Consider the following 26,540-nt stretch of genomic DNA (forward strand, 5'->3'; position numbering starts at 1 on the left):
ACACCCACAGAACCCAGGCATGTTATCAGGTATTCCTGGGCTGCCCTCCTGGGAGCTTATGGGGATGAAAAAACAGACCAAAACAGGCAAGGAAATACTTTGTCTCCAGCTTGTGTATTTCCAAAATCAGTGTAAACACCCACATTTTCAGCTAGTAACCTGAAAACCAATGTAGGGTGATGCTGTAGCCTCTGAAGTCAGCAGCACACACAGCTCATCTGCCCAGGACATGGACACAGATTAGCCTGTACCAAGTTAGTGCATATGCCATGGAAACTGTCCAAGCCCATCATCTGCCACACCACAGGCTGTGGTAATTGCAGGCTAATTTAGCTTCTTAAATCACATTTGCCCTCAAGTTCTTTTTTTCAGGCTGCATGCAAGTGTCTGGACAGCAACCACAGTGCAGATGACCCACACGTGCTTGTTCTTTCTACAGTAACTCCTCTACATATAAAATGCTTAAAATTCTTCAGTGGTTGACATCCCCCCTTGCCTGGATTTTCCAGGCAGAACAGTTTAAGACATAATATTACCTCACTTTGGAATATCTATGTTTCTTAAAAAAAAAAAATCTGTACCTGAAGGCTCGGATGGTGGTAAGACCTTCAACAGTCTCTGAAAAATGGGAGAGTAATGGTAGCTGAGTGCTGTCATCCAGCTGCTGCAGGTCCCTGGAGAGGGTTAGGAAAAGAATTTAGTAAAGAACCAGGTTTGTTGTGCAGTTACTCTCTTGAATCAGGCCCAGGGAGTGAAAAGGAATAGCATCACAATAGTCAAATACATAAGGTTCATAAGTGCTGCAGGGGAATGAATTCCCCAGCAGGATTTTTCTTCTAACATTTAACTAGCTGGAGTTCTGAATGGGTCTTTTTCCTTCACTACCTTCCCTCCTTTCTCCTACATTCCTTTTTCTTGTACTCAATTTTTGATTGATTTAAACACCATTCTGTCTCTGTACTGAATATCAATTTAATGGAATGCTGCAAGTTAAGCAGAAGACAAAGTGCACCCCCAGATAACAGCACAACCACTGAGCCAACAGTATCTCAAACTCAGTAAATGAGAGTCTGCACTCATTATTAAGTTGCATTTCTCAATGTCATATTTAGTCCTCATATCAGTAAAAGCACATGTAGGGTGAAATCTATTTAGTCTCAGTTTCTTCCAGCAGGAAGTAAATTGGTTGCAGACTCCCTCTCAATCTGTGCATAGATGAGGGGATATGCATATTTTTGCATTGCTGCAAACATTTCACAAGAGGGAAACGATCATCTTAGAAGGAGTAAGGTCTCAGACACAATTAAAATTTTCATGTTTTACAAATTAGAAGGCACCCAGAACAGGAGAGGAGGCTCATGTACACTGGATCCTTAATGGCTAGCAGTACCACCATGGTTATGCTGCATTCTGCAGCTTTCCCTTGACTTAACAGATTTCCACTTTCACCTGCACAGGCAGACTTCAGTTTCCCTATGCATATTTTCTTGCATGCACCCAGCACACAGCCTTTAAGGGAGGACAGAATCCAGCTGGGGTTTTTTTTTGTGTCCTGTGAACTCCAAAAACCTTTGATCATGCACAAATACCCTGCTCATGCAGAGTCTGCTTCATCACACAAGTTCTGCTCGAAGAGCTGCTGACAAAGGCACTTGTAAAAATGACACATTTCCCCTGCACTGCATTTGTCCCACCTGCAGACAGTGCCACAGCCTTGACAGGACCAAATTTAAAGATGAAGCTCCCCTGCACTGCAGGAGCTGTCCCCAGTGCCAGGATGGGATGGTGGTGCCCTTACCGGGAGGCCACTCGGAAGTATTTCTGGATGAAGTAGCACATGATGGCCAGGGGCACCAGGGCAATGAGGAACATGGGTGTGACATAGGAGATCACAGCAAGGGCAGACACACACAGCAAGGTGGAGCGGCTCAAGCACTCCAGGGTAGCTGGGATGTGCTGTGCAGAGAAGAAAAAAACACACAGAGTCTTCCATAACATGCCAAGCTTAAAACACTACTTCCTTTTAACATGCCAAGCTTAAAACACTACTTCCTTTTCCTTTGTCCCACTTCCTCAACAACTGTATTCCTTGTGTATTTGAAGCATACAGGTCTGCTCTCGAATTTACCACTGGGTTTGGGGATATGTGAAAGGATTTCTGTGAGGCTGCTTCACATCTGCATTGTGGAGCACAATCCTCATGTCAGAGGATTACAGACGGGATGCAGTAGATGATTTTAGCATCTGCATAAATCCTGGCAATGCAGTCTGGGGTAAGTAATTTGAATTTCAGTCACTTCTGTTCTGAGCACTAGCATTTGCTTTTTTCTCATTTAATTTCCTCAAATGAATGTGTTTACTCACTTACAAAATGTAGATACTCTTTAGTTTAGGGATATCACTATTGATCTTATTTTGCTTACCTTTTCTATACAGGACATCTTAGCAAAATAAATGTTTTTTCAATGTGCATGTAAGATGATGAACTCATACAGAATCAAGAAAATCATGATGCAAACTGATACAGTCAAAATTACAGTTCATCTGTAAGCTTCATCTAGGTAAGTCTGTAAAAAATGAAACCCCACTTTTTCAACTTGAGAGCTCAAAAATATTTAAGCAGTACCTGGTCGATGGTATTGCAGTCAGCTGAAAATCTGTTCAATATACTTCCCAGAGGGGTTGTTTCAAAAAACCTAAAATGGTGCAAGGAATGGCAAAGTTTACAATACTGATATTAGAACTGATTTGTGTTATTTTGTCTTATCTAAGATAGTTAGTATATCACAGAAACAAGCAAATAAATTGACAGCCATAGTAAAATTTCTCATTTTGTCTAGAACCTATGGCTTTCCAATTAAATGGAAATGTCTTGAATTTACAACCACAAGCATGAACCTACAACCACTTAGAACCCTACAACTGCCAGCATGTCCTCAGCTCCCTCTACTGCCTAAGCCATGGACATCACATGATTGCACTTGAAAAAATCCTTTCAGATTTTAATTTGAAGCCACTTCAATTCAGGAAAAATTCAAAAGAAGTTAAATTGCAAAATCTTGCATATTTCTGGGAACAGAAAATTGGAACAAGAATAACTACTGTTGGAATAATATATTAAAAGACATTTGGATACGCAAAATGCACTATATTATTGTTCTGCAACTATTAGCTGTTCCATAACTTATGTGGAAACTGAAGTCTAATTTTATCCTGGAAAAAAAAAATCTAAAAAAAAGTCTGAGGTTTTTAATGCATGTGAATTTTTCCATGTTCTTTAGGTCAAATATAGTTAGCTTAAAAATAAGAAGTTTTTTTGCTAGAGCTACAGATTTGAATCAAGCTTCACCTTTCCTTCCATGCACAGGGAAAAAAACTTACAGAGGACAACCAAGGCTTCTGCTGGAACAAAGTACATCCCAGTATACTCTAATGATGCCTCTAATGACACTTGTCTAAGCTCATTACCTTTCCTAGACTTGCACAATCACTGCCTGACAGTAAATATCTCCAGTGATTAAGATGATGAAGCATGCTATGAATTATCTGTACCACATATTGATCAATAATTGTGTTTTCTCCCTAATTAAAAATTGCCAAGAGAAATTAAACATGCAAGGAAGTAAATCTCTGAAGTCACAGTCAGGCAGGAGGCATTTGACTTGTGTCTAGGAACTCAAGCAGCCTGGGTACCATTTTCAAACCCTACTCAAACTTGGCACCTGGTGATTTTTCACTGATATCTTAAAAAATTTGCAAAGCACAATCATTTCTTAGTAAAAACTGCACTTAGGAGACTATCTTAAAGTAAAGAAGACGAAATTACTATAATAAAACTTCTATTACAATCAAAGAAATACCTCATTGGAGCCAAAATAATTTTATTTAGTAAAGAAGAGTGTAGCTTTTTGGTGACTTTCAAGCCAGTCCACTCCACTGCTATTGATGTGACAAGACATAACACGATGCCAAGGCAGCAAAGAATGCTGAAAACTTTTGAATATTGAGAATGGTCAAATTCCTAAGAAACAAAGAGCAACACAAATATTCACTTTAAATTACATTTAAAATATTATTGTAAACACAGAAGCACAAAAGTGAAAAAATGTGAGAGTATATCCTTTTGCTCCCTAAATTAAACTGTCCATGATTTTCACCCATTTTAAACAATTTATTATCCTTTAGAAAGGGAAGTTTTTGCATGAAAATGAGGAATAAATCAGAAATTTAAAATCACAGAATACCATAAAAAGCCATAAAATGGTTGCTGTGAGAATGCAAAAGGGCAGGGAAAGCAGAAAAGAGCTCTGATATCAAAACTACTTTAGAAACCCAGGTTTAAAAATACAATATATCAACACACTATATATCAATATAGAATAAATCTAGCAAAAGGAGAAGAACACACCAAACTTAACTTCATTTTACTGCGCCGTGTATGCAAAAATGTACTGAGCTACAAAATACTCTGGTGTGGTTCTCTTATAGAAAAATAAGACATTGCATACAAATCTTGGAGCAGAGGCTGACAGCAGGAGAACACCCCCAGTGAAATCCTAAGAGGAAGGTGAAGAAGGCAGTGCCTACCGCGCACTGGGAGCAGTTTCTTGTCTCGGGCTCTATCCTCATGGAAATGGCATGCTCGCTCCACAGCGCCAGGCAGTAGTCAATGGCCACCATCACTGTGTGCTTCAGCAGCTGGGACAGGAGCAGCAGGGGCAGCAGGAGGATCCCTGCTGCACTCAGGTACTTGCCACAGGCTCTCCAGGGCATCTTGGCTCTCTGATGCAGCACTGAAGACAGGTTGTCTTCGTCATCACTCTCTGTTACTTCTTCTGCAAGGTGCGAGAAAAAAGGACAGCCACGCTGACATGCAGATCCAAGGGATAGCTACAAACCAGGTCCTCCCATCCAGCATAAAGGGTGGCTTTAAGATCAAAGCACCTGCTCAGAACTGCATGTATCAACCTGCTAAACTTAATAGTATTGCACACTAAAAAGATGAAAAATCCCTCAGCACTTGGTGATCAATTTCTTCAACCAGGTTTTTGCAATGTAAAAGCACTGGCTGGATAAAAATCCATTGCAATCTTTTTCTTTTGTAAAACCTTCAGCAAATATGTTTAGCTATTGACAGGTGAAGTTCACCCATCATATTGTTTAATACTATTCTTCATTCATTATTAAATCATATTTGCATATAAGAAAAAACCTCAGAAGTCTGGAGGAAGAGATGACTTGTGACTGCTTGCAATCACTCTGGTCCAGAGGTCAAAGCAATGGAAACAAGCACTCCTATAAATCATAACCCACATGAAAACATTCTGATCTCCAGCCAGTTTGAATGGTGTTAATTCATTCTAATATCACTTAGCAGTGAAACAGTAATGCACTGGCAGTGGGCTCAAAGGGTGCCCTTTACCTTCATCCTCTTCATCATCCTTCAGCAATGCTTCCCGAGAATACATCGTCCTCCTGAGGTTTGTTCTTTCCAAAACAGGGTTTTCCTCAATAGTTGTTTCCTGAAAAAGGCACAGCTCGTGTTTTTCACCAGAGAATTAATACAAAAAAATTGACACTTGTGAAAAAACTCAGTGAAAAATAGAAGTGGGAATCTCACAGCAGGCAGCCGTAAGTGATTGATTTTCTACCTCTGTATAAAACCAAAGGACATGAATTAAATATCTAACATTCATTTCAGGTTGTCAATCCCAACCCTCCTGGAATCTTAACTTGGAAAGTTTTCCTGAATTAATAAAATCTAAGATTAATATCTCATTCTTCTTGTGTTTTAGGTATGAAAGACAAAACATCTTCATCATTTAGGGAACTTGATACAGGCATATCTGCAAAGCTTCCACTTTGCAATGAGTAAATTCAAGCATATCTATAAAACCAGCTGTCAATATTAGCAAAGCTTTTCCTAAAATGGCCATATTTATATTCCTTAGGTGACAATGTTTTGATAGGGCTTCCTATCAAGAATGGATTAGAACAGTATCAAGGAAATATGACATGTCCAGCTGAAGGAATTTATCTTGAGATAAATAATAATGGTAACACCAATACTACATTCATATTCAGTTAGACATCACACACAGCATGTCAATTCTTATTAAACCTTTCAAACTAAGGCAAAAAGAAAAAAAAAGGACAACATTTTCTTGCACATATTGATTGCCCTGCCCATCAAAAACCTTCTTCAGCTCTTGGTCTTGTCGATTCATTAATGTCTTCCAGTGTTCAAAGAGCTCAGTCTCTGATTTCTGAATGTCCTTGAGTGTTCCTTCTCTCTGGATGTTCCCATCTTTCATTGCAATTATCTGAAAAGTCAGAAACACAAGTGCTGAGATAAATAGCCAGGTATGTCTATTTATTTTAAAGCTATGTGTCTGTGCTTTGACAGGATTTTCTCTTTTCCGAAATAAATAATATTTCCACAAACAAATCTGTCTTCTTAAAAGACAGTGGCATTATCTCTTGGCTAGATCCCCTTCATTCAAGATGCTGAAAACCCAGAAACTTCCTGCACTCCATGTTTTCAGAAAAGGCTGCTTTGAAGAAAGAGGAATGAGATCCCTGTTGGCAGATCTCTTCCTAAATACAAGTCATTAGCAAGATAAGATTTTAGAGTTCTCTTACCTCCTAAAAGGAAAAAGCTTTTAGCAAGATATTGAGTGCAGGAGGTTTTGCCCTCATTCAGGCAATTAGATCTGAGCATGCTGGCTCCTTCTCTGATACCATGGACTGATAAGGAGGAGTCAGGCAATTTGAATCCCCAAAGCTTTAAGAGCATAAAATAGCAGGCACAGTTTGGAAAAGAAAAATATCTGTGCAAGGCAGTCTGCAGGGAGCAGTTTCCAGTTTGTGTCAGTGTAACTACGTTACCCACAATGGAGCTACCACCACTCTGGGTCTGACAGGGACAACTGGAAAATGAGGCATGCAGATTGCAAACCCTCATCATTACAAAAGAGTTAATACACTGTTTATTTTTCTCTCTCTCTGGAAACTCAAATTTCCACAGGTAGGGAGTGGGGAAATAAACTATTTCATTTACTGATAAGAATTTACTGTCAATTATTGCTATGAATTTGCACCAGAGAGAAAGTAAAAATAAAGAAAATAAGGATCTTTTTGTGATCAATTTCTCCAGGAAACCTGCAGCTGGGCTGGAACTTGAATTCTTCTGAGGGCTTTGTTGAAAATATTTAGGGGGACCATGACAAACTTCTAATTGTACTTTTATTTAAAATTTCTTAATAAAATAAATATTCACTCTTCACTCCATTGGGTAAGAATTGCTAAGGGTTAATGAAACCTACAGTTAGGGAAAAAAACCTGAATTATTTTGTAATAAATCTTTTTTATTATAAAGTTTATACAAATACTTCCTGTGCTACTGTTTGAAACAGTGTATTTCATTAAAAAAAACCCACATATCTGGAAGATGATAAAAATAAAGCAATTTTCAAACATGTCTTAAAACACTAAGATCTAGAAATGGGTCTTACATTCACAAAGAAAGTTAAAATAATTACACTGATGAACAGGCATAGCCTTTAAAAAAACTACAGATTTATAAGAATAAAAAAGAAGTTGAGATGGACTCATAGGGAGGGAAAGAAGGCAGAAAATTCCTGTATCCCAAGAGACACTAATTTGAAAACCAGGACTGTGTTGAGAACAGTGGTAACTCTAAAGGTAAACAAACATGTGAGGGACAAGGTCACAGCAGAGACCATAAATAACAATTGCTGCCCACCAAAACCCTGATCAGAACAAGATGAATGTCAATCTGCAATTTTATACCAAGCCAGCATGAGGCTCAGGAAGCAGCTGCAATATGATTATTTCTTGAGACCAGGAAACTGCTGCTATAGCCTGTGCAAGATGTCAAAGAGAAAAGTCCTGCTAGGAGGTATAACTGCAGTCATCAATCACCATGGGCCAGGAGACCTGGGAGGCTGGAAAACTGCAGGAATAAGTGCAAGGCCAATGGGAACCAATGAATTAAATAGAAAGAATCCAAACCCCTAAAAATTCCCTCTTAATCTTTGACATTTCCAATCAAAAACTGGTATAGAAAGCATACCTCCATTGTTTTCCCCTTTCAAATAGAAAATATAAAAAAGAAACCTAACAGAACAATCAAATACTACACATTTCTTAAAATCCTGCCCACACACAAAGGGCAAAGAAAAAAAAAAGTATATACTTAATATCCTAGTACTAGCCATAGGGAAACACTGGGTTTTTTCCTTATATTTCCATACTTCTCAATATCCCCCTTGCATAAATTAACCTTTTCCTGTGATAGCACAAATTCCTAGTAAGATCCCAGCACAGGCAAAGGTGTTACTCAAACGTTTCACTGGTGTGAGACCAACAAAGTAGCCAAAATTTTCCAATATAACAAATGTTTTGGGATATTAAATATATTTTAAATGTAATCTGCTTTCATAAGAGTATTAAGTAGCAGCTCTAAGAAAAACCGACCTATTTAGGTGTTCGAGGATGGGAATCTCAAAATTATGGCTTCCCTAACTTGCTCATTTCCAAAAGATCTTTATTACATATCTTTTTACTGAACTATTACTTGGTGGAGAGACAAAGTGAAAGCACTGTTTACAGCAAGACCTGTTCCTGCCATGTTTCTGCCTCCTTACCCAGTCAGCATGGGGCAAATACTGCAGCTTGTGAGTCACCAGCACAACGGTGCGCTTGTCCTCCCGCAGCATCTTCAGGATCCCTTCTTGCATGAGATGGTCACTCAGGTGGATATCCAGGGCAGAAAAAGGATCATCCTGTCATGAGGATAAGGGGTCAGCTTTTGGAGCCAGAACTTGTGGGATCCAAGGAAACTGACAGGTTTTAATATCAGTAAAGCCAGGTAGATCAACAGAGACACACAAAAGAGGCCATCCGATCAAAATTGTGAGGAATGGTTTTCTTAATTTACAGAACACCAAACCTTGAACTATGTTTTTGCAGACAGCACTGAGTAACACCAGCTGTGTAAATTCTACAATTCTGTAGGGTTTTCTGGGACCTGCTCCTCTCTCCAGATGTTTTCATGGCCCACACAGCTGGAGAGCATGGCTTCTGTCAGGCTCCAGAAAATGTCCCAGTGTGGGTCTGTGCCAGATATTGCATTACTGCTCCAGGGATAGGGACAATGAGCATATTTCTGTTTCCCTTGAACATCACTGCCTTCAGCTGTTGGTTTGTTTCTTGTTTTGGTTTTTTTTTTTTCATAAATCAATATTCTATTAACAAAGAATCACCAAAAAAATCACAAAAGAAACAATATTGATTGTTTTGCTGGCAGCTCAGATATTTGATTTGAGACCTACATTATCTTATTGAATCAATCCATTCTATGCAATTCATTTAGGCATAAATTAATCTGTACCATCTTTTGGGAAACTTATCTACCTAATCCCATTTATATGGAATCACAAACCTTGTGATTTGATTTGCTATTTCTGCTTGCAATAGAGATACTGGCTGTAGGATTTACTTAGTGTTACTATTTCATACTATAATATTACACTAAACCCAGGCTTCATTAGAAATTAAAAATATCTGAAATTAGCAGTAAGATAAATATGACAGCTTAGATTCACTTAGTTTATTAAATCAGACTATCACAACATAAAGCACCTAGGAAGTGCTTTTGAAACACAGTAACTTCATGATCCAGAATTTTCTCTCAAAACTATGTGTGCACTGTGCTCGCTGAGCAAGGATGTAGTCAGCTCTGCTGCTGCTGTACTCTTGTGACCTGGCACAGACCTAAACATCAGCCACATGACATTTGTACTTGTGAGAGTGAAGTTTCACAGGTATTTCTTTACAGAACCAGCCTTAAAAGAACTGAGTGTTTGCCAATACTAACATCTAGGATTCCCGATTATTTTCTAAATATTAATACTGGAAATAAAGTTTATTTGTAGGTGTTTTTCCATTGCCAAGCCATAAGAGAACCTGCTGCTATTAGGAGTTGAATGAGTGTTCTTCACAGAAGGACAAAAAGGGCAAAACCAAGTTAGAGACCAATAGTGGATCAGCTGATTTGCAGCCCCTGACCCAATTGTTCCCTACTGTCCTGCACTCTGATCTTTGCCTGGAAATGCCCTACATATGAAGCAAGCACAGACTGATCAGCTTAATTACAGAGAAATGTCTAAATACCCTCCCTTTCTTTTAGGGATGACATCTAATGTGCACAGCTTTTCTAATCCTACATGATTTATGTCTCACTGTCATAACAGCTGGATTCAAATCTTCTAGAAAACTGAGCTCATGAAGGAAATCCTAAACTGAAAAGCCAGCAAGCTCACTACAAGTGAGTGCATAGAATGCATCTGTTTTCCCATCTGTGAAGGTGTTACAACCTGCTGTCACTCTCTTTCCATAGCTGAAGCTGGGAGAGGATATACAACGGGCAGTTCAGGGTGCAAAAGCAGCTTAGTTTGCTGCAGAAAGGAATCACCCCAGACATGAGGCAACATTAATTTTAGGCCTGAGACAGCTTAGGAATTTCATGAATACAGTTGAAACTATTACATTTTCAAGACCCAAAAAATAAAAGCAAGGGTCAAATTGAACTTTCAACATACTGAGAGGATAAGCATCAGCATTTCAATGTGCAACACCTACCTGTCTGCAGCATTTACAAAATGCTTCCTACCTGCAGGCTAGCTGACAAGAGATTTAAAACACACAGTGCACATTTGGCTCAGCTCAGCGAAACACAATGTTCAGTGTGTGACCCATGAAATACTCTAAATGGAAAAGCAGCTCCTTCTTCTGCAGGGAGCATAAACAGAAGGGCACTGCTCACCAGAAACACAACATTTGTCTGCTGGTAAAGTGCTCGTGCCACGCTGATCCGCTGGCGCTGCCCTCCAGACAGATTAATACCCTGGAGATAAGCAGGAGAGAAACCATCAGACAGTTAAAGAATACATCAACTGAATATTCAGATTCCTTATTCTGATTGGATTATCCACTGAAGACTTTTCTGGGCAGGGAAACATGAGAAATTTTTCCAATGTGCGGGCCTGTAATGTATCCTTGTGGTGTTTTAGGGGGTATTTTTGAGGTTCTTTTGTTTGTACCAGTGCCAGTATATGCTAGAGTAAATTGTTTACAAATCTGTGACTTCTGTTTCCTTTCTCATCACTCCCTAATCTTCCCTGATGTGATAAAGCCATTGATTAAACACCTGCCCTTCTATAAATGAAAAAACTTAAAAAAAAAAAAATCTATGTATTATTACTTATTTTTCTGTTACTTCTAAAGAAACCAAAAAATACCCTGTTAAGTCAGGATATCTGCAACAGCAGCTGCAGAACAGTCAAACATTCTGATAGCAGCACATTTAAATCATTGCACCTCACATAAATGACAGTGTTTCCATGTTCACTGAGCAATGAGCTTTCAGACTAATGACCCAAATATACACTTAACTAAAAGATTACCTTTGTTGCCAAATAACCTGTAAGATTTTAAGAACCAACAAAATAATAAACCCCCCTCTATATATTTAAACCAAAAATAGAAGCCTGTAGCTGTTTACTGACCCTCTCTCCAATCTGGGTTTGGTCTCCATGAGGCAGAATGTCAATATCAGGCTGGAGGGAACAAGCATCAATTACTGCTTTGTACCTGTGGAAACAAAAAAGGCAACAAAATCCACACAGATACTGCTGGAGAAGCACATTTCCTACCTGCAGAGGAACAAAAATTAACCAGCTGGAAAAAATCACACAGTGGAAAACATATTTGTTAGCCACTAATTGTTCTAATGGGATCTCTTTCAATCACAGGCAAGCAAGTAATATTTCAGCTCAGAAAAAGGATCTTATGTCAGCTTCCCAAATAAAAATGGTAAATAGTTAAACCTAGGGGAAAAACAAACATAACTTCTTTCAAGGTATACTGCTATTTTTAGCAGCTGTTTCTCACACTCAGGGCCTTTGTTTCTTGTTTCAATATCCAAGGATGACAGAAAAAAAAAAAAGTGTAGGACGCAAATACATAATCAACCACTTCTTTTAAGGGTGGGGGAATGGAATACCAGCAACTGATTTCTAAATATTTTCCAATGTCTGGTGGGCATTTATACTGAATAAAAAGGCAGCCCACTATCCTTTACAAACAATATTCCCACTCCCAAACAGGTGGTATCCTTCCAGGAGAGGCAAACTAGTCAATCACGTGAGAGAACACTGCATGCTAAACAAACACGGTCCTTGGAAATGGAAACATTTGTACACCTGAGTTCAAGTGAGACAAACCCTGTGCCCTGTGTCACTCAGGAAACACGTGCTCAAAGGGGGAGATTTTCACCTTCAGGCAGGTGCAGTAGGTTTGTTCCTACAGGGAGATGGGGCCCCATGTGTGACCCACATGACCCAATATTCATGGAAAAGGGAGTAAAACACAACATGGCTGGAACCTGTTACCTCTGCTTGTTAAAAGAGCTTTCAAATGTGATATTCTCTTCCACTGTGGCATTGAGCAGCCAAGGCTTCTGGGATGCATAAGCTACTGCACCTCTTTTCCTGGGGAGAGAACAAACACAAAAGTTCCCAGCTTACCACTGCAATTGCTGCTTTTGGAAACCATTTTCTTGTAAATGAAGAAACTAGTAATTAGTCTTCAAAAATGCTTCCCTTTCTTTCATTAGGACAATCAATAGCTTTTCCATCATGGAAATACATAAGATGATAAATTTCCAACAGAATACTGGAATTGTTTACCCAACTGAATTTCACTTTGTTCCCTCTTCTCCTACTGTGAGGTGGGATTTGCAGAGTCCAGCTCAATAAAGCTGCCTCTTGAGCAGAGTGGTTGGCAGGAGGAAAATTACCAAAGACTGACTCTCAGCTCTGTTTGGATAGATTAATAAAAAATTAAATGTGTAGCAGATCACTGGTTAGGCAGCACATTTCAGGAGGGACATTCTAGAAAGATAAAATGTTTGAAAAAGATCCAAACAACTCCACACATGTACACAGGCAGTTCCCTCTGCCATTTCCCCCCCCATTCTTAGAAGAGAACTAGAGTTAGAAAGTAAACAAGTAAGTAATTTCTATGCCTATAAAGGCAAGAAAAGAGAACACAGACAAAAAAAATATTTGCTGAATTTCCCCCACTGAAATGGCCCTCATAATGTATCATCAGAAGGAACAATTTACCAGGTACAGTCAACAGGATCTTACTCATCATGCACATATTACTTAACAGAATTTATTATTATTATTATTATTATTATTATTATTATTATTATTATTATTATTATTATTATTATTATTATTATTATTATTATTATTATAAAAGGAAAGTCCTGCCTGCTAGAGAATTTGTGCTTTTGTTGTCTGTGGTGCATTAAGCATCCCAGTAAGGCAGAGCTGGGAGAAAGGCAACATCTTTTATCAGAGCAACTGATACTTTTGGGAAACTCATTGGCATATCATCCTTTCTACAGAAAAGGTAGCTAGAGGGATCATATGCCTAAAAGCATACTTGTTTTCTTCCTAGCTCTATCAGTTAATCCAATAAAAAGACAGGACCTCTCTCCCAAATGTGGCCTTTGTCTGCTAAAGAGCCATCATGGCAACCTATTTCTAGTTGGACCTGAAAGCAATTCCAACCATGACTTGACAAAGTACATTTTATTTCTCTTTATAAGTTAAGGTCACTTGCCCTACTCATTTTTTTTTCAGGCTTTTACAAAGCTTGTTTAGAAACCAAGATAAGATCCAATTTTTGTTGATGACCTGAAAGAACACACAATTCCACTATGCTGCTAACATGCTTCCAACTTGAAATTTATGATGGTTCACTAGAATTTCATTATGCTTTATGCATTTTCTTTACTGGAAAATGAAACAGAAATAGCTAAACAAAAGGGGGGAAAAGGACAGAAAATAACCTCTAGGCAGCCAGCCTGCAGCCCCAAAATCTAATTCAAAGAGCATTTAGGTCTGCCTCAAGAAAGCAGCACTTTTTCAATTTGTATGGAATTTTCATCCTAATAACTGAGAAAAAAATTGCTCTGAGCATTCCAAGATGAAGACGTATTCCCTTCCCCTCCTTTTGATTGCTTGAAACTGTGACTTTGCAGCTCTTAATTCTCAATGTGATCAAAAAGTTACTGCTAATTTACTTTTTGAAAAATATCAGCAAAGTTTTGAGGAAAAAGCTTTTGCAGAAAGTGTTCTTTGATTGAGTGAAGATAGGGGTCCTGCCAGTGTGATGCACTCCATGCTGAGCACCAGCACAATGTCTGGAAATATCACTCACATGTGGATCACATTCTGCTTTTAGGACATCAGTGAGAATTGATTACTGCAAGGAACTTGGCAACAGGCAGTGAGCTTGCCAGAACTGATTATGGACCGAGGATTTAGTAAATTCCTCTAAATCCTAATTGCAAACTGACACTAGAATGGCATATCAAGACTGATCACATTTTGACATAAATAAAAAGCCTGCAAGTGCTTGCAAGCTTCTTTTTCACATATATGAAATCTATTGCATGTCCATAGTGCTGCATACAGTAAAGAGAATCCAACAATTGTTACTGAAACTGTGAAAAACACATGGCTGAAAATCCAGAGTACAAAATATTCTGCAAGGAAGCGTGCAAGACTTGCTCTGAAAGTCTGCTTTGAATATCCATAAGGTTTCACAGTTTTAGGACTGAATGCAAACCAATGGTTTAGGAGACACAGACCTTTCAGGGATTATTCTGTGAGTGGAAGTGATTGCTTCCTGTCCCCAGAATGCATAAATAACCATGTGTTTCAGCAATAAAGAGTGTTTGTTTGCCCTCTGATAACACAACAGACTAACCACAGCCTCTTAATTATCACAGAGGTGCAGACAGAAAAATTCAGCCTTGCAGTAAACAGGGAAAACCTCCCCTGAACTCCCTGGAAAATATGAACTATGTCTTCTATAGAATCAAGCCTGTTTACTAATGATGAATCAGGTTAATTAATCAGAAACAACACTGTGAAAAGGAACAACATTCACTTCTTTCCAGTGTGGGTGGCTGAGCACTGGAACAGATTGTCCAGAGAGGGTGTGGAGTCTCCTTCAGTGGAGATACTCAAGAACCATCTGGACACAATCCTGTGCCATGTGCTCTGGGATGGCCCTGCTTGAGCAGGGAGGTTGGACCAGATGACCTCCTGTGGTCCCTTCAAACTGACTCCTTCAGTCATTCTGCTGTGAAGATTGTTTGCTTAAACTTATTAATCCATCTCTACTTTCAGATTTCATTTTGTTAAGTACAGCAGGTGCAGTAGATCTCCAAGATCAAACACACCTAGTTAAGGGACACTCATATATGAATCTCAGTGCCTTAATAAATCTACAAAATCTGAGATGTTGGCAATTTTTAAAAGAAAATAGATGCACTTAAAATGCAATGGAGTTAGGATTACGATGAATATATTGCAAAGCCTTTCCTGTGTGTTTTGGGATTGCTGACTACAGTTTTGTTTTGATTATTTGGCACAATTCATTAACTTCTACTATCAGTAAACTAAAATCCAAATGTTCTTCAGATATGAGAGAAATGTGTACTGGTCTGCATTATAACTGCACATGCAAAAAATATGTTTCTTCTATTTTCAGCCCAATGGAAAGTATTGGAGCATTCTGGTATTGCCAGTCCTGAGCATTCAGGAAGAAATCTTTCTGCCATTATTAAACTTCAAGGGTCACCTGTTTGTTTTTGTTTTAGGTCTTGCAGTAGCTGCATACAGAGACATCTTGTTTGTCTTTTAAGGGGGAATATTAAACTCTTAAAGTGCAGAAACTGCTGAACAATGTTGACCAAGTCACAGAATGGCTGGGGTTGGAACACACCTCTGGAGCTTCCCTTTAGTTTTTTAAAATGTTGTACCTGACTTCCATGTCAACAGGAGATTCTTTCTCAGGGCTGTAGAAAACAAACACAAGGGTTTTTTTTTAAAAAATAAATATTTCAGACAGGGCAAATAACACCACAAAATAATATAACTATGCTATAATTAAAAATACAGCAAAATGACTGTATAGCAGAAATAAAGCTCTTTTTATGCTATTTCTGTGCCATGTGATATTGACCTAAAGAGGGTAGAGTTAAAGCTTCAGTTTGGAGAAGTGCTAAACAACTTCAAAGGAAGCCTTCAACACCTATGAGTAAATGCTCAAGACCTTAAAAGACTTTGACCCAAAATTCTCTTCTGAGAACACCAAGACAGTTCTTCAGGATGTTAGTGCAACAAAACCACCAAAGGTATTCTTGCAGCACTGAATCAACCAGGATTCCCAGAACATATGATAATGTAGGTAACTGTTTAATCCAGTCTAATACTCTTCCCTACTTTTTATACTCTTGCCATACTGTTGTGCATGTTATCTCACTCTTCCTCATCCATTTCCATACCAGTTTCAAACATGACTCTGATCATACTTCTCTTGTATCTTAATGGGTTCAAATGGTTTTCATTCAACTTGGCCCAGAAGCTTCAGTCTCTGAACACAGAAAGGACTGTAAGATTTCAAAGTAACCTTTACCATGAGGCTTAGACATGAGGTACATGAAAGTTCCTCTTACACTACACACAGATGGGAGCAGCAGTTTTGCAGGACTCAGCCTGAAAACCAGGCAACAAGTCTGAGAAATAAAGTACATGGGAGAGAAGAAGCTGCAAATCTAAAGAAAAGGCAAGGGAATAGCTAGAGAATCACAGAACCAAGAAAATATTCTGGTCAGTAAAAGCCCCAAGATTTAGCCTAAGTCAAGGTAAGGGAGGCCATGTGACACTGCTGATTTCAACAACAAAGTTCTCACTGAGTCCAGCAGGAACAGGATCATCACTTTTACAAGGTTTGTAAACCTTGTAAACCTCCTACATTCTGGAGGCTTGTGCCCCAAAGACAGAAAGCTTTGTTCTTAGTTGATTTGGAAAATATTCCCAAAATCCAAGCTGAGCTATGTTAATCAGGTAAAAATAATTTCTGTGCCAACAGATGGACTAATCCCTTACTCTCCACACTTCTCTGCATGTGCCTGAAGAATGGTAGGTGAGAAAACAAACTTATGACAGGATGTGAAAAAATGAAGAGAAGGGTAATGGGGAGAATTTGCTTTAATAAATGAGATCTTTAAATACTTAATACCATTTTTCAAAGCGTAACATAACCTGGTTCAGATCTTTAGAGAAAGATTTTCAAAGACATATCAGGATAGAATTTTCAAAATCTCCAAATGGCAATGCTTTCATAACAGAAATCCAACTCTAATTTTTATAACTTGAATAAGTGCTTTCAAAAATTGTATCCTGAGATAATGCAGTTAAAATTTCACTGATTTTCAGAATTCTGACTCTATATCTTCAGCACAGATCTTAGAAGCCTTTGGTTTTTTCTACTGCAATCAATTCAGCAGGAAAGCCAATAACTGCATATAAACCATACCTGAAATCTTCCCCGGTCTCACTGTCAGAAGTGCAGCTGCATCACAAACAGAAAGCAAAGATTGTTTACTTAAGTGAGCACAAGCAATCTGCCCCAGAAAGAAAAACTATTAAATTCCACTTAGTGTACAGGCTGCAAACATTACTTATCACAGGGCTGCAGTGCAGCATCTGTTACTTCTACACAAACTGACTTGATTTCATCAGGCAAAAAGATGTGGTGACCCTTTTTTACCTTAAAAACATTAATTTGACTCAAATAAAATCACCTCCACCCTGTCCTGGAGGTGCTAGCAGAACTGAGAAGTCCTGCTGTGACAAGAACGATGTTCCATTATAAAAAGATCATTTTCTGGGAAAACCAAATGATAATTTGTAATACTATTGTTTTTGTGTTTTTTTTTTTTTCCCACAAGAGTAATTGCATCTTTACAGCATATAATGGGTTACTGTAACCCCAAATCCCACCTTCAGTTGCCACATACTGTGTCCTGTGCCAGCCCTATCCTTGGGATGCTTGTGTAAATGCAGGCAGGTCCAAAGGACAGACAGGTTTAGGTTTTGCTATTTTTGAACGTGCAAAAAGATGTTCAGAGTTGTTTTGACAGGATGACTGGGCATACTTATTACTGATGCTAAATTCAGTTCCATTCAAAAGAGTGAAAAATCTGTGTGTCAAATGATAAAAACAAAATCAAGGAGGAACAAAGTCTTTGATGCTTTAAAGAGGACAGCCTCATTAACTTTGAGCCAACACAATTTGTTTATAAATATCCAGGAGAGAAAACTATACCTGCAGATTAAAAAGTTGGTTTGAGACACTTAAATAAAATTTATGCATAACAAGCTATGACCATATCTAAATCAAATTACTGTACAATTTGAGAGCACCAGGCAGCCACCAGTACCTTTACTCCAAAGGTCTGTGTACTGCACAAAGCTTTTCTACAGTAAACTCACACTCCACTGGTCTTTAGTGACCATGTGAACTCAGTGGTCCAGTCTCCAAACACCCATAAGCCTGCTGCATATCATTAACTAGAAACACATTCTTTACAGGAACTAGTGATTGATAGGCTGAAATAGAAAATTCCTTTTCCAGCCCTTCCCTGCATGGCACAAAGACCCTGAACAAATTGTAATCAATTCCCTGATCTCTGTTTCTGCTCTGTAGCAGGAAAACAATTATTCTCCATTTGGAGTTTTAGCTCAAATTTCTCAACCAACTTTTCCACACTTGTCCTATCCCTTCCTTCCCCCTTTTCCTGCATACTCTTGGCAATTAAGGATGCTGAAATGCCAAAGTAACATATGCTTGATAATGAGGTCTAGACCTAATTTGTCAAGGTATTTTAGATGTCTAACGATGCAAAGATAACCCTACTGAGATTTTCAAGCCTTCAGATTTTGATTTCCCACTTAAATTAAGTACTCGGATGTTTCTGAAAACTCCAGTAAACATGTATTTTAAAAAACCAATTTACTATGTAGGCATAAAAACAACTTCAATTTTTTGTAATTAGATGAAACCAGTCAACTCCACACTATGATGAACTCAAGATTCACATGCAAGAATGTATGTCCTGTTTAAAACAAATGGCATAATTATGTTTGAGCAATATTAGGTCAGTTTTCTGGTATTATGTACTCCAACAAGACTTGAATTGGGACTATTAAAAGTGAGATACTGCCCAGAAGAAATTAGCATGGCATATACTATAATTACTCAAGAACAGGTCAAATCATTATCATTTACCACCTGCACAGAAGGTAAATAATGATTCCTCTATTTTTGTTAAATCCTTAACCATATGATAAAATATTTATACTGAGATGCTTTCAGGCTGTTTTGGACAAGAGGCATTAATCTGACTGAATCTTCTGGACACACACTGTGACAAACAAAAATATCACACATGAGCCATGGTTCACTTCTGATTATCTCCCTCCTTACCCAGGAATAAAATACATTACTTTTTAAGGGCTTGAAAGAATTTTTGTAAGAAACAAGAAAAATTATACACAGTTAATCCTGTTTTACTCATAAAGCATGGAGGCAAAGAGTAGGGAAATAACTTGTTATCCATTAGATCAAGGGAAGGGCCAGAAACAGCATCCAGATTTCCTGAGCCCTGAGTGACATGTCAGCAGGATACATTCTTCATAGCTATGACCTTGGAGAAAGGGAAGGGGAAGGAAATTTGGATGAACTAATTCAGGTCTATTCTGTAACATGAATGACTGAAGCCAAGCATTCCCAAAGAAAGAGCTCTAACAAGGAACTTAAGTGATTTTGGTGACACTTTTCATTGCCTGAGCTGGGGCTGTGAGCCCTGATGATTACTTGATAAGACTACTCTCCTTGAACCTGGGATAAGGTTGCATGTTCCCAGTCAGGCATTAGTATTTTCTTATCAAATTAAGGGAGCTTTCATCTGATAGCTTTACAACACAGGGGTGCAGCCCACACTGGCTGCATCCATCACTCTGAATAGACCAGTGCACATGGCAGCAGCTCTGAAAGATGAGACAACACCTAATCTGCCCCAGTGCAGCCAGCACTTACAGTGCTCAGATTGTTCAGCCACAAGTCCCTTTCTACACATCTGACAGATAGCACAGCAAATGTGATAACAACTGAATTGCACCTTGTGATACTTTGGCACATATAGAAGACATGAAAACCACTTCTGACCTTTCCACTGTTGTGAAGAACATACTTCTAAACAAGTGCTATTTAAAACCACAACACAGTTTCTGATCAGAAACATCATGTCATCTGTTTTAGTTTAGCATCAGACATTCAAATTACACTTCTTAATCATGTTATGTCATCTGTAAAAAACTACAGTCTTGCTGAAATGAAATTAGTTCACCTAATAAGGCTGCAGGGATTCTGGATGGTTCCTCACCACAGTCTGATTTTCTGCTTATGGAAGTATATTCTCATGGATAGATCACCACATTCTGGAACTTTGGCTGCTGTGCTTGTTTCCCTCCCTGGCTGAAAGGGTCAGCTTCTTATGTTTCATTTTCCCCACCTATAAAGTAGACAACCTTCCTTCCACAGATTATTGCTATTAAAGCACGTGCAATTCTCAGTAGTGTGACTGGCTTACACATGAAGGCTGGATATAAATCATGTCTCTTGACAAACAGTCAAGGAATTTAGAGAACCCTTCCACAAAATTGCTGCAGAATCCACTGAATAACAATGACCCTCTGTCCATCAGAGTGTGTGGATTTGATTTATAGGTAGCCTGGTTTTCCTTCATTCCCAAACAATTGGAAATAAAACTAATTGTTTCTCTAGGTACCTTCTGCAATTTGTTGAGTTTTACCTACAAATAATCATAGCCCAAAGGGCAAAGTGCAGACTGTAGGGGTAGGAAGTCTGCTACTGTGAAATAAACCGGCCAAAAATGTTCACACATATTGATCAAACTGTGTATTAGAGATGGCAGGAATTTACTGCAATATATTTTACCATCTGTCACCTCACCTGAAGGTCAAGAGAAGTTGTTGCAACAGAAGCTGCTGGAGTTCAGAACAATTTTTTCCCCTCTCCTCAAGGCCAATACCCAAGTCAGACATGAGTGGAATCTCTAAGTGGCTATCAGAGTCCAGGTGCTGTGTCCCCTTGGGGAAGGAGGGCAGGACATGGCATCCCCAGTGACTCATCCTGTCAGATCAGGCAGGATGCACTGGGGATGACTCTGAGGAGTGTCTTTCAAGTGGCAGTGACCTCAAATTCTCAGGCATTCGCCTGGTGCTGGGATGGAGCACACATCTGAGCCAAGCACTGCTCCTAGTGAGCCAGAACCTCTTCAGAGCTCCATGCAAAGACATCAGCTCAGGCATGAAAGTGCAAACACCATTCTCTAGCTGCACAACACCTCAAGCTCATTAATTCTAATTCCAAATTAGTTCCAGTTTCACTCAGGTTAAGTTGCTGGAGTGCAGAAAGCTCAAGAATGGTTGTCCTTTCCTATTAATAGAATAGGTAGCTTGTTTCACCCTGGCTGGGGACTCTTTCTGATCTTAGGGTAAGGTTTTTATCTTGACTGTGTATCTAGAAAATTCTTGACTCCACAAGTTCTCAGGAGAGATTTTGGGCTTTTTCTGCATTATCACTATACTCAAGCTGTATTTTTAAATTAAAGTAGAATTTTACATTAAATGCCCCTACCTGGTCCAGGATATGTTCCCAGAGATCTTCTGCATCTCACCAAGTATGGCCAGCAAGAGAGATGACTTACCACAGCCCACCTGTCCTACAATCATTGTTAGCTGCCCTGGGAGGGTGGAAGGTATACATAAGGTTATGATTTACCAAATAACTGTGGATAGATATCTTATTCTGTTTATCTGATGTAATTTTGTACCTTGAGGGATTCTGATATCAATATTGGACAATGCTGGAGGACCTTCAGGTGTCCAAGTGAAAAATCCATTTGTGATCTATAACAATATGGAGAGATAAGATGAACAGAAATCCAGATTTAGAGCTCGCTATTTCCCCCCCCTCCCCAACATCAGAGACACTTTTTTCATTACACTGAGCACAGGAACAGAGTTGGCCTTTGCCCAATGCAGGAAATGGATCTTCAAGTGACTGACTTTGTAAAGGACTGTACTTTGATGGGCAGAAACCTCTGAACTCAAACAAGCACTATTAGACTATTAGAAAATTATTGAGAATTCATAAGGGCAAAAAAAGTTGCCATTGGGAGTTTCTCTTGTTCTGTTGTCTGTAAGGTGGGTACATGTAATAAGTGAAATGACTACAAGACAATTAAATTACATCCATGCCCAGTTTGCTCTCTGCAGAGCCCTGAATGTCACTCGAGACACAGTGCAGCTTACACAGCAATTACACCCCCCAAATTCCAAGCAGACCTGCAGAACCTTCCATGAAATTAGATGTTGCTGCCCATTACAGCATTTTCCTTTGTATTTCTGACATGATTCTCAGATAATCTAGGTTTTAAAAGATGAAGAAATAATCTAATTGAAAAAGACTAAAACCAGGAAACAAAGCCTGTTCAGACTTTAAATGGAATTTCCATGGATACTATGAGAAACAAGGAATAGGAGACAATTTTAAAAGGCATTTATACAGGACCCTCTTCTCTCACTTCCTAAGAGCCACTAAAGCCTTCAAAGCCTTTCAGCTATGCAAGGTACAACGATTTTCCATCTAAGAAGCACGGAAGGGGACACTTTTATCCCACCCTGGAGAAAAGTTGATAGTCCTATCTCGAGCAAAAGCAAGCGTGGTGTTCCTCCCTCTGGATTACATCCTCTCTCAACTGATGCCCTTCCTGGGCAATGAGCTGCAGGCAGGCAGTACCTGCACAAATTCCCTGACCCAGGGGCTGCTGGTGACAGTGGTGTCAGCAGATGGAGCCAAAAATTATCCCTGGGCCTGGCTTTCTGTTCAAGCCTTACAGAGGTCACTGCACCGGCCTCTCCTTTGTGACACTGTTGGCACTCCAGGCAGTCTTTTGGCCCAACATTGCCCCCAAAACCCTCTTTCAAATACTCCTCTTCTATTCCTGGAAGATGTTAAGAAGGATCCTGCACCAATTCACCATGTATAAAAAAACCCCTGAAAACATTACCAGTTGTCCTACTTAGTCCCATGAAACTGAATTATTCATCTTCTTTTGCTGGAAATGCAAATGTATTAGCAGGCTCCCTAAATAAACAGCTTCATCACTATAACAACCATCAGGATTTTTATTACTTCTGGCCATTTCCACAACAAACCAAGAGCATCAGGCTTCAAAGTGAGTAATTGTAATTTTTCTCTTTAGACAAGTTAGGTCTTTGAGAATAATTTTTTAATTTCATCTGGGGAAAGGCCACTAGGAATTCCAAAACAGGAAGACCCATGATGACATTATTTTGGGAACATCTAGAACAAATTCTTTTCAATTTTCTTCATCCTATTATTCTATACAGACCCTGTAACTGGAAGACAGACTCTGGCATACATAAAAGGTTGGGTCAGATGATTTTTTGAGGTTCCTTCTAATCTTGGCTGTTCTAAGTTAAAAATTTTGGACCTGAGAACAGGGCTAATGACTTAAACACTTGAAATAGTAAATGGCTGGGTGAAATCTAGAGGAATAATTGCAACTGATCACAACCTAGAGATTAGTAGTTAATTCTTAAAAAGGAAAACAGATACAAGAAAGGTGGAGGTTAATCTCTGACAAGTGCCTGACAGTTCACACAAAATGCTGGGTCTTGAACTTGAAACTGCCATCAGAGCACAAAAGTGACCATTAGTGAGCTAATATAAGTGTTATTAGAGTGACCTTCATATCACCTTTACACAAAAATCATCTGCTTCTGTGATGTTAATGGGTCTTCTCATGTGAGAGCTGTAATTGTTCCAGTCCTCCCTGGCAGGCCTCTTGCGGTTCACAACCTTGAGTGGCTGTGCAAAATCAGAGAGACAGAAAGAAGCACTAATTGGTGGCAGCATCAGCAACACGTCCCAAACTCTAGCAACCATAGTGTGAATGATGAAGTTCAGGGTATTAAAATAGAGGTTTTGCAATTGCAAGAAATAATCAGTAGGAAATGGAGAAGTGAAAAATTTATTCTGGGTACAAATGACTGCAGCCACTTCACCAGCAATGAGACAGCTTTACTCACCACTGCTTGGTACTTGCTGTGATTATCTGCAGTTCTTAGCTCTGAAGATTTATCATGCTCTTCTCCAATTTCTTCACTTGACAGGAATTCACTCAATTTCTGCACACTGAAAGGGAAAAAAACCCCACAATGACACCTCAGCCTTGGAAGGAAAACTTTTGTTCAGCGCAATGTTTATTACAGAGCATTCCTTCTGGTACTTAGCTGCTGTCTGCTGCATAGTTTGTTTGTTCTTGTTTGGTTACAGGTGTATGAAAACATGCAATGGGAAGTTACTCCAGGAAGATTTCAAAACCTCTCCTGTTGCTTATTAACAGTGATATTTTAACAGTTTGTGCAGATGTTCCTCAAGTCGTCTCTCTTCTGACATCTCCAGAGCGATCTCACACAAAGATTTTTACAGGCATTTGGTGGGACACAGAAGGGCTACAGCAGTGGCTTGTTTTAAAACCACTCACTCAATTTTAGTCATTTATGAATTTTATAGAATTTTAGTCATTTATGCTGGTCAAGTTTGGCCCAGTCAGTCCTACTGAACAGTCTTATAAAAGCTGTACACTGTGAGCCAAATTCAACCATCTGTGGTGAAATATGATGTGCATAAGGTAACTAGATAAAGGAATATACTACAACAGAATAGTATTCAACAGATGAGATATAAAAGGAATCCTGACAACCAGCAACAAAGAAGGCATAAAATTTTCACTAGCTGCTTTAAGATTTAATTAGCAAAGAGATAATGTGCCTTTATTAAGACATTTAACAGATCAGGGCATCAATTTTATCTCTGTACCTGACTTTATAAAATGTATGTCTAATCTACTCACAGGAACAGCAAATGAAATTTGTGAGAGAATTGGATTGAATCATGAACTCAACATCAAAGGAGCTCAATTAGCTGGAAATAAGTCTTCAAAATTATAAAGTGCCAGGAGGCCTAAAAATAAATTTATGGACAAGAGCTGAAAAAAACTGATTTCAATGTTTAGCCTTAGGCTCACAGGGGAGAAAGAGGAAAAACAATGCCACTGAAGCATCGTGATACGTGGTAATCTGTTAGGATGCCAATCTTATAAAATAAGAATTCACCTGCCAAGATTTATTTTGCATTTCACTACCATGGATTTCTTCTTTAGACAGAGACTTAGTTTCTCCTCAGAACCTTGTGAGATCCCCCACTGATGTCAAAACATTGCTGGATCCAGGCACTGCAGAACTGCCTGAGGCAGACTCCCTGCACAGCTAACACTTGTCCTGCAAGCAGAGATCAAAGTCACCCTGGGACTCCCTAGGAGAGAACTGATTCTAGAGTTTTTCTGTCAACCTTACTGATTGCTAATGGCAGCTGGGGACTGAGATCAGTGGATCTCTTAGTGGATTCAGTGGAGGGAATTTAGCTAGAGGGGGTACTACAATCTAAACAACAAAAAGGGGGAGAATAACTATTTGGGATGTGACAAGAGGAATAATAATTAACTTGGGATCATTTTTTGATCCCTTAATGGGAAGATATTATATCTCAAAGGAAGTGATTAGAAGGTCCATTGCTAGAGATATTAATATCTATTTGCACAAAGCTCTGGAAAACAGGGCTAGGAATCTTACACTTTTTGTTCAGTGAATGAAATATTTAAAAGAAAATCTCAAATGTTTTTAAACGGACCAAATGATGGTTTAGATGCTGCCTATATGGATTTGATATGCAGCTGCACCTATTTTCTCTGCATGAAAATTACACTGATATTTGAGAAATTGCTGTGAAGATAGAAGGAACAGACAGAGAAGTGAAGTTCCCCATGTATCTGCTCCAGGGTCTAGAGGGGTAGGAGGAGAAGACAGCAAACATTCTCAGACCATACACATCCTAACAAGAGCATGTCTCTGTTAAGCCATCTAACAATTTGATTTATTCTCTAGTTGTGTATCCAGGTGTCTGTACTCTCTGCAAACCCCAGCCCAATGCTCTGCATAATTCTGGAATTACTCCTCCTGAGGCAATTATTGAAGAAACACAGTAGAGCTGTGAGAATATCTTTTCTTAGAGGCAACAGCTCTTACTTAGGATGCCAGACTGTTCTGAACACTTAAAGAATAGAAAAAGGACGTTCTCTGAAAAGCTCCTGCTGACAGCACAATTTGAGTATTCCAGTATCTCCAGAGGGGAACTTATTTTTAAGCCACAGAAAGGACATATTGATTAAAACATGGTCATTTGCACAGCTGAATGGAAAGATGGTTTGATATTAAACCCAGTAAGAGACATAATACCACTCTTGCTGCTTAACCTTTGCTGATTGAGAATGGTACACTGCACTCTTTGTCCCTGAAGACTCACATTGAAGAAATGCATCCATTGACTCCTCAGTTTCAGTTTTCAGTGGC

General features: G+C 39.0%; 1 protein-coding gene across 1 annotated transcript in view; it reads right to left on the reverse strand.

The window, feature by feature from the left end:
* The window catches only part of ABCC8 (ATP binding cassette subfamily C member 8), a 73,176-nt gene that overhangs the window by 14,692 nt on the left and 31,944 nt on the right, over window positions 1–26,540 (reverse strand). Inside the window, exons 13-29 of the mRNA XM_030240026.2 lie at window positions 24,159–24,264; window positions 23,827–23,937; window positions 21,875–21,950; window positions 21,679–21,784; window positions 17,491–17,526; window positions 15,932–15,967; window positions 12,477–12,575; window positions 11,592–11,676; window positions 10,850–10,930; window positions 8,670–8,807; window positions 6,198–6,323; window positions 5,423–5,522; window positions 4,588–4,835; window positions 3,861–4,021; window positions 2,627–2,696; window positions 1,799–1,956; window positions 582–674 (exon numbers count right to left, since the gene is read on the reverse strand). Coding sequence (XP_030095886.1) covers window positions 582–674; window positions 1,799–1,956; window positions 2,627–2,696; window positions 3,861–4,021; window positions 4,588–4,835; window positions 5,423–5,522; window positions 6,198–6,323; window positions 8,670–8,807; window positions 10,850–10,930; window positions 11,592–11,676; window positions 12,477–12,575; window positions 15,932–15,967; window positions 17,491–17,526; window positions 21,679–21,784; window positions 21,875–21,950; window positions 23,827–23,937; window positions 24,159–24,264 — 1,830 coding nt within the window. The remainder of the gene's footprint in view (window positions 1–581; window positions 675–1,798; window positions 1,957–2,626; window positions 2,697–3,860; window positions 4,022–4,587; window positions 4,836–5,422; window positions 5,523–6,197; window positions 6,324–8,669; window positions 8,808–10,849; window positions 10,931–11,591; window positions 11,677–12,476; window positions 12,576–15,931; window positions 15,968–17,490; window positions 17,527–21,678; window positions 21,785–21,874; window positions 21,951–23,826; window positions 23,938–24,158; window positions 24,265–26,540) is intronic.

The sequence above is a fragment of the Serinus canaria genome, chromosome 5 (assembly GCF_022539315.1).
Source record: "Serinus canaria isolate serCan28SL12 chromosome 5, serCan2020, whole genome shotgun sequence".
Lineage (NCBI taxonomy): Eukaryota > Metazoa > Chordata > Aves > Passeriformes > Fringillidae > Serinus > Serinus canaria.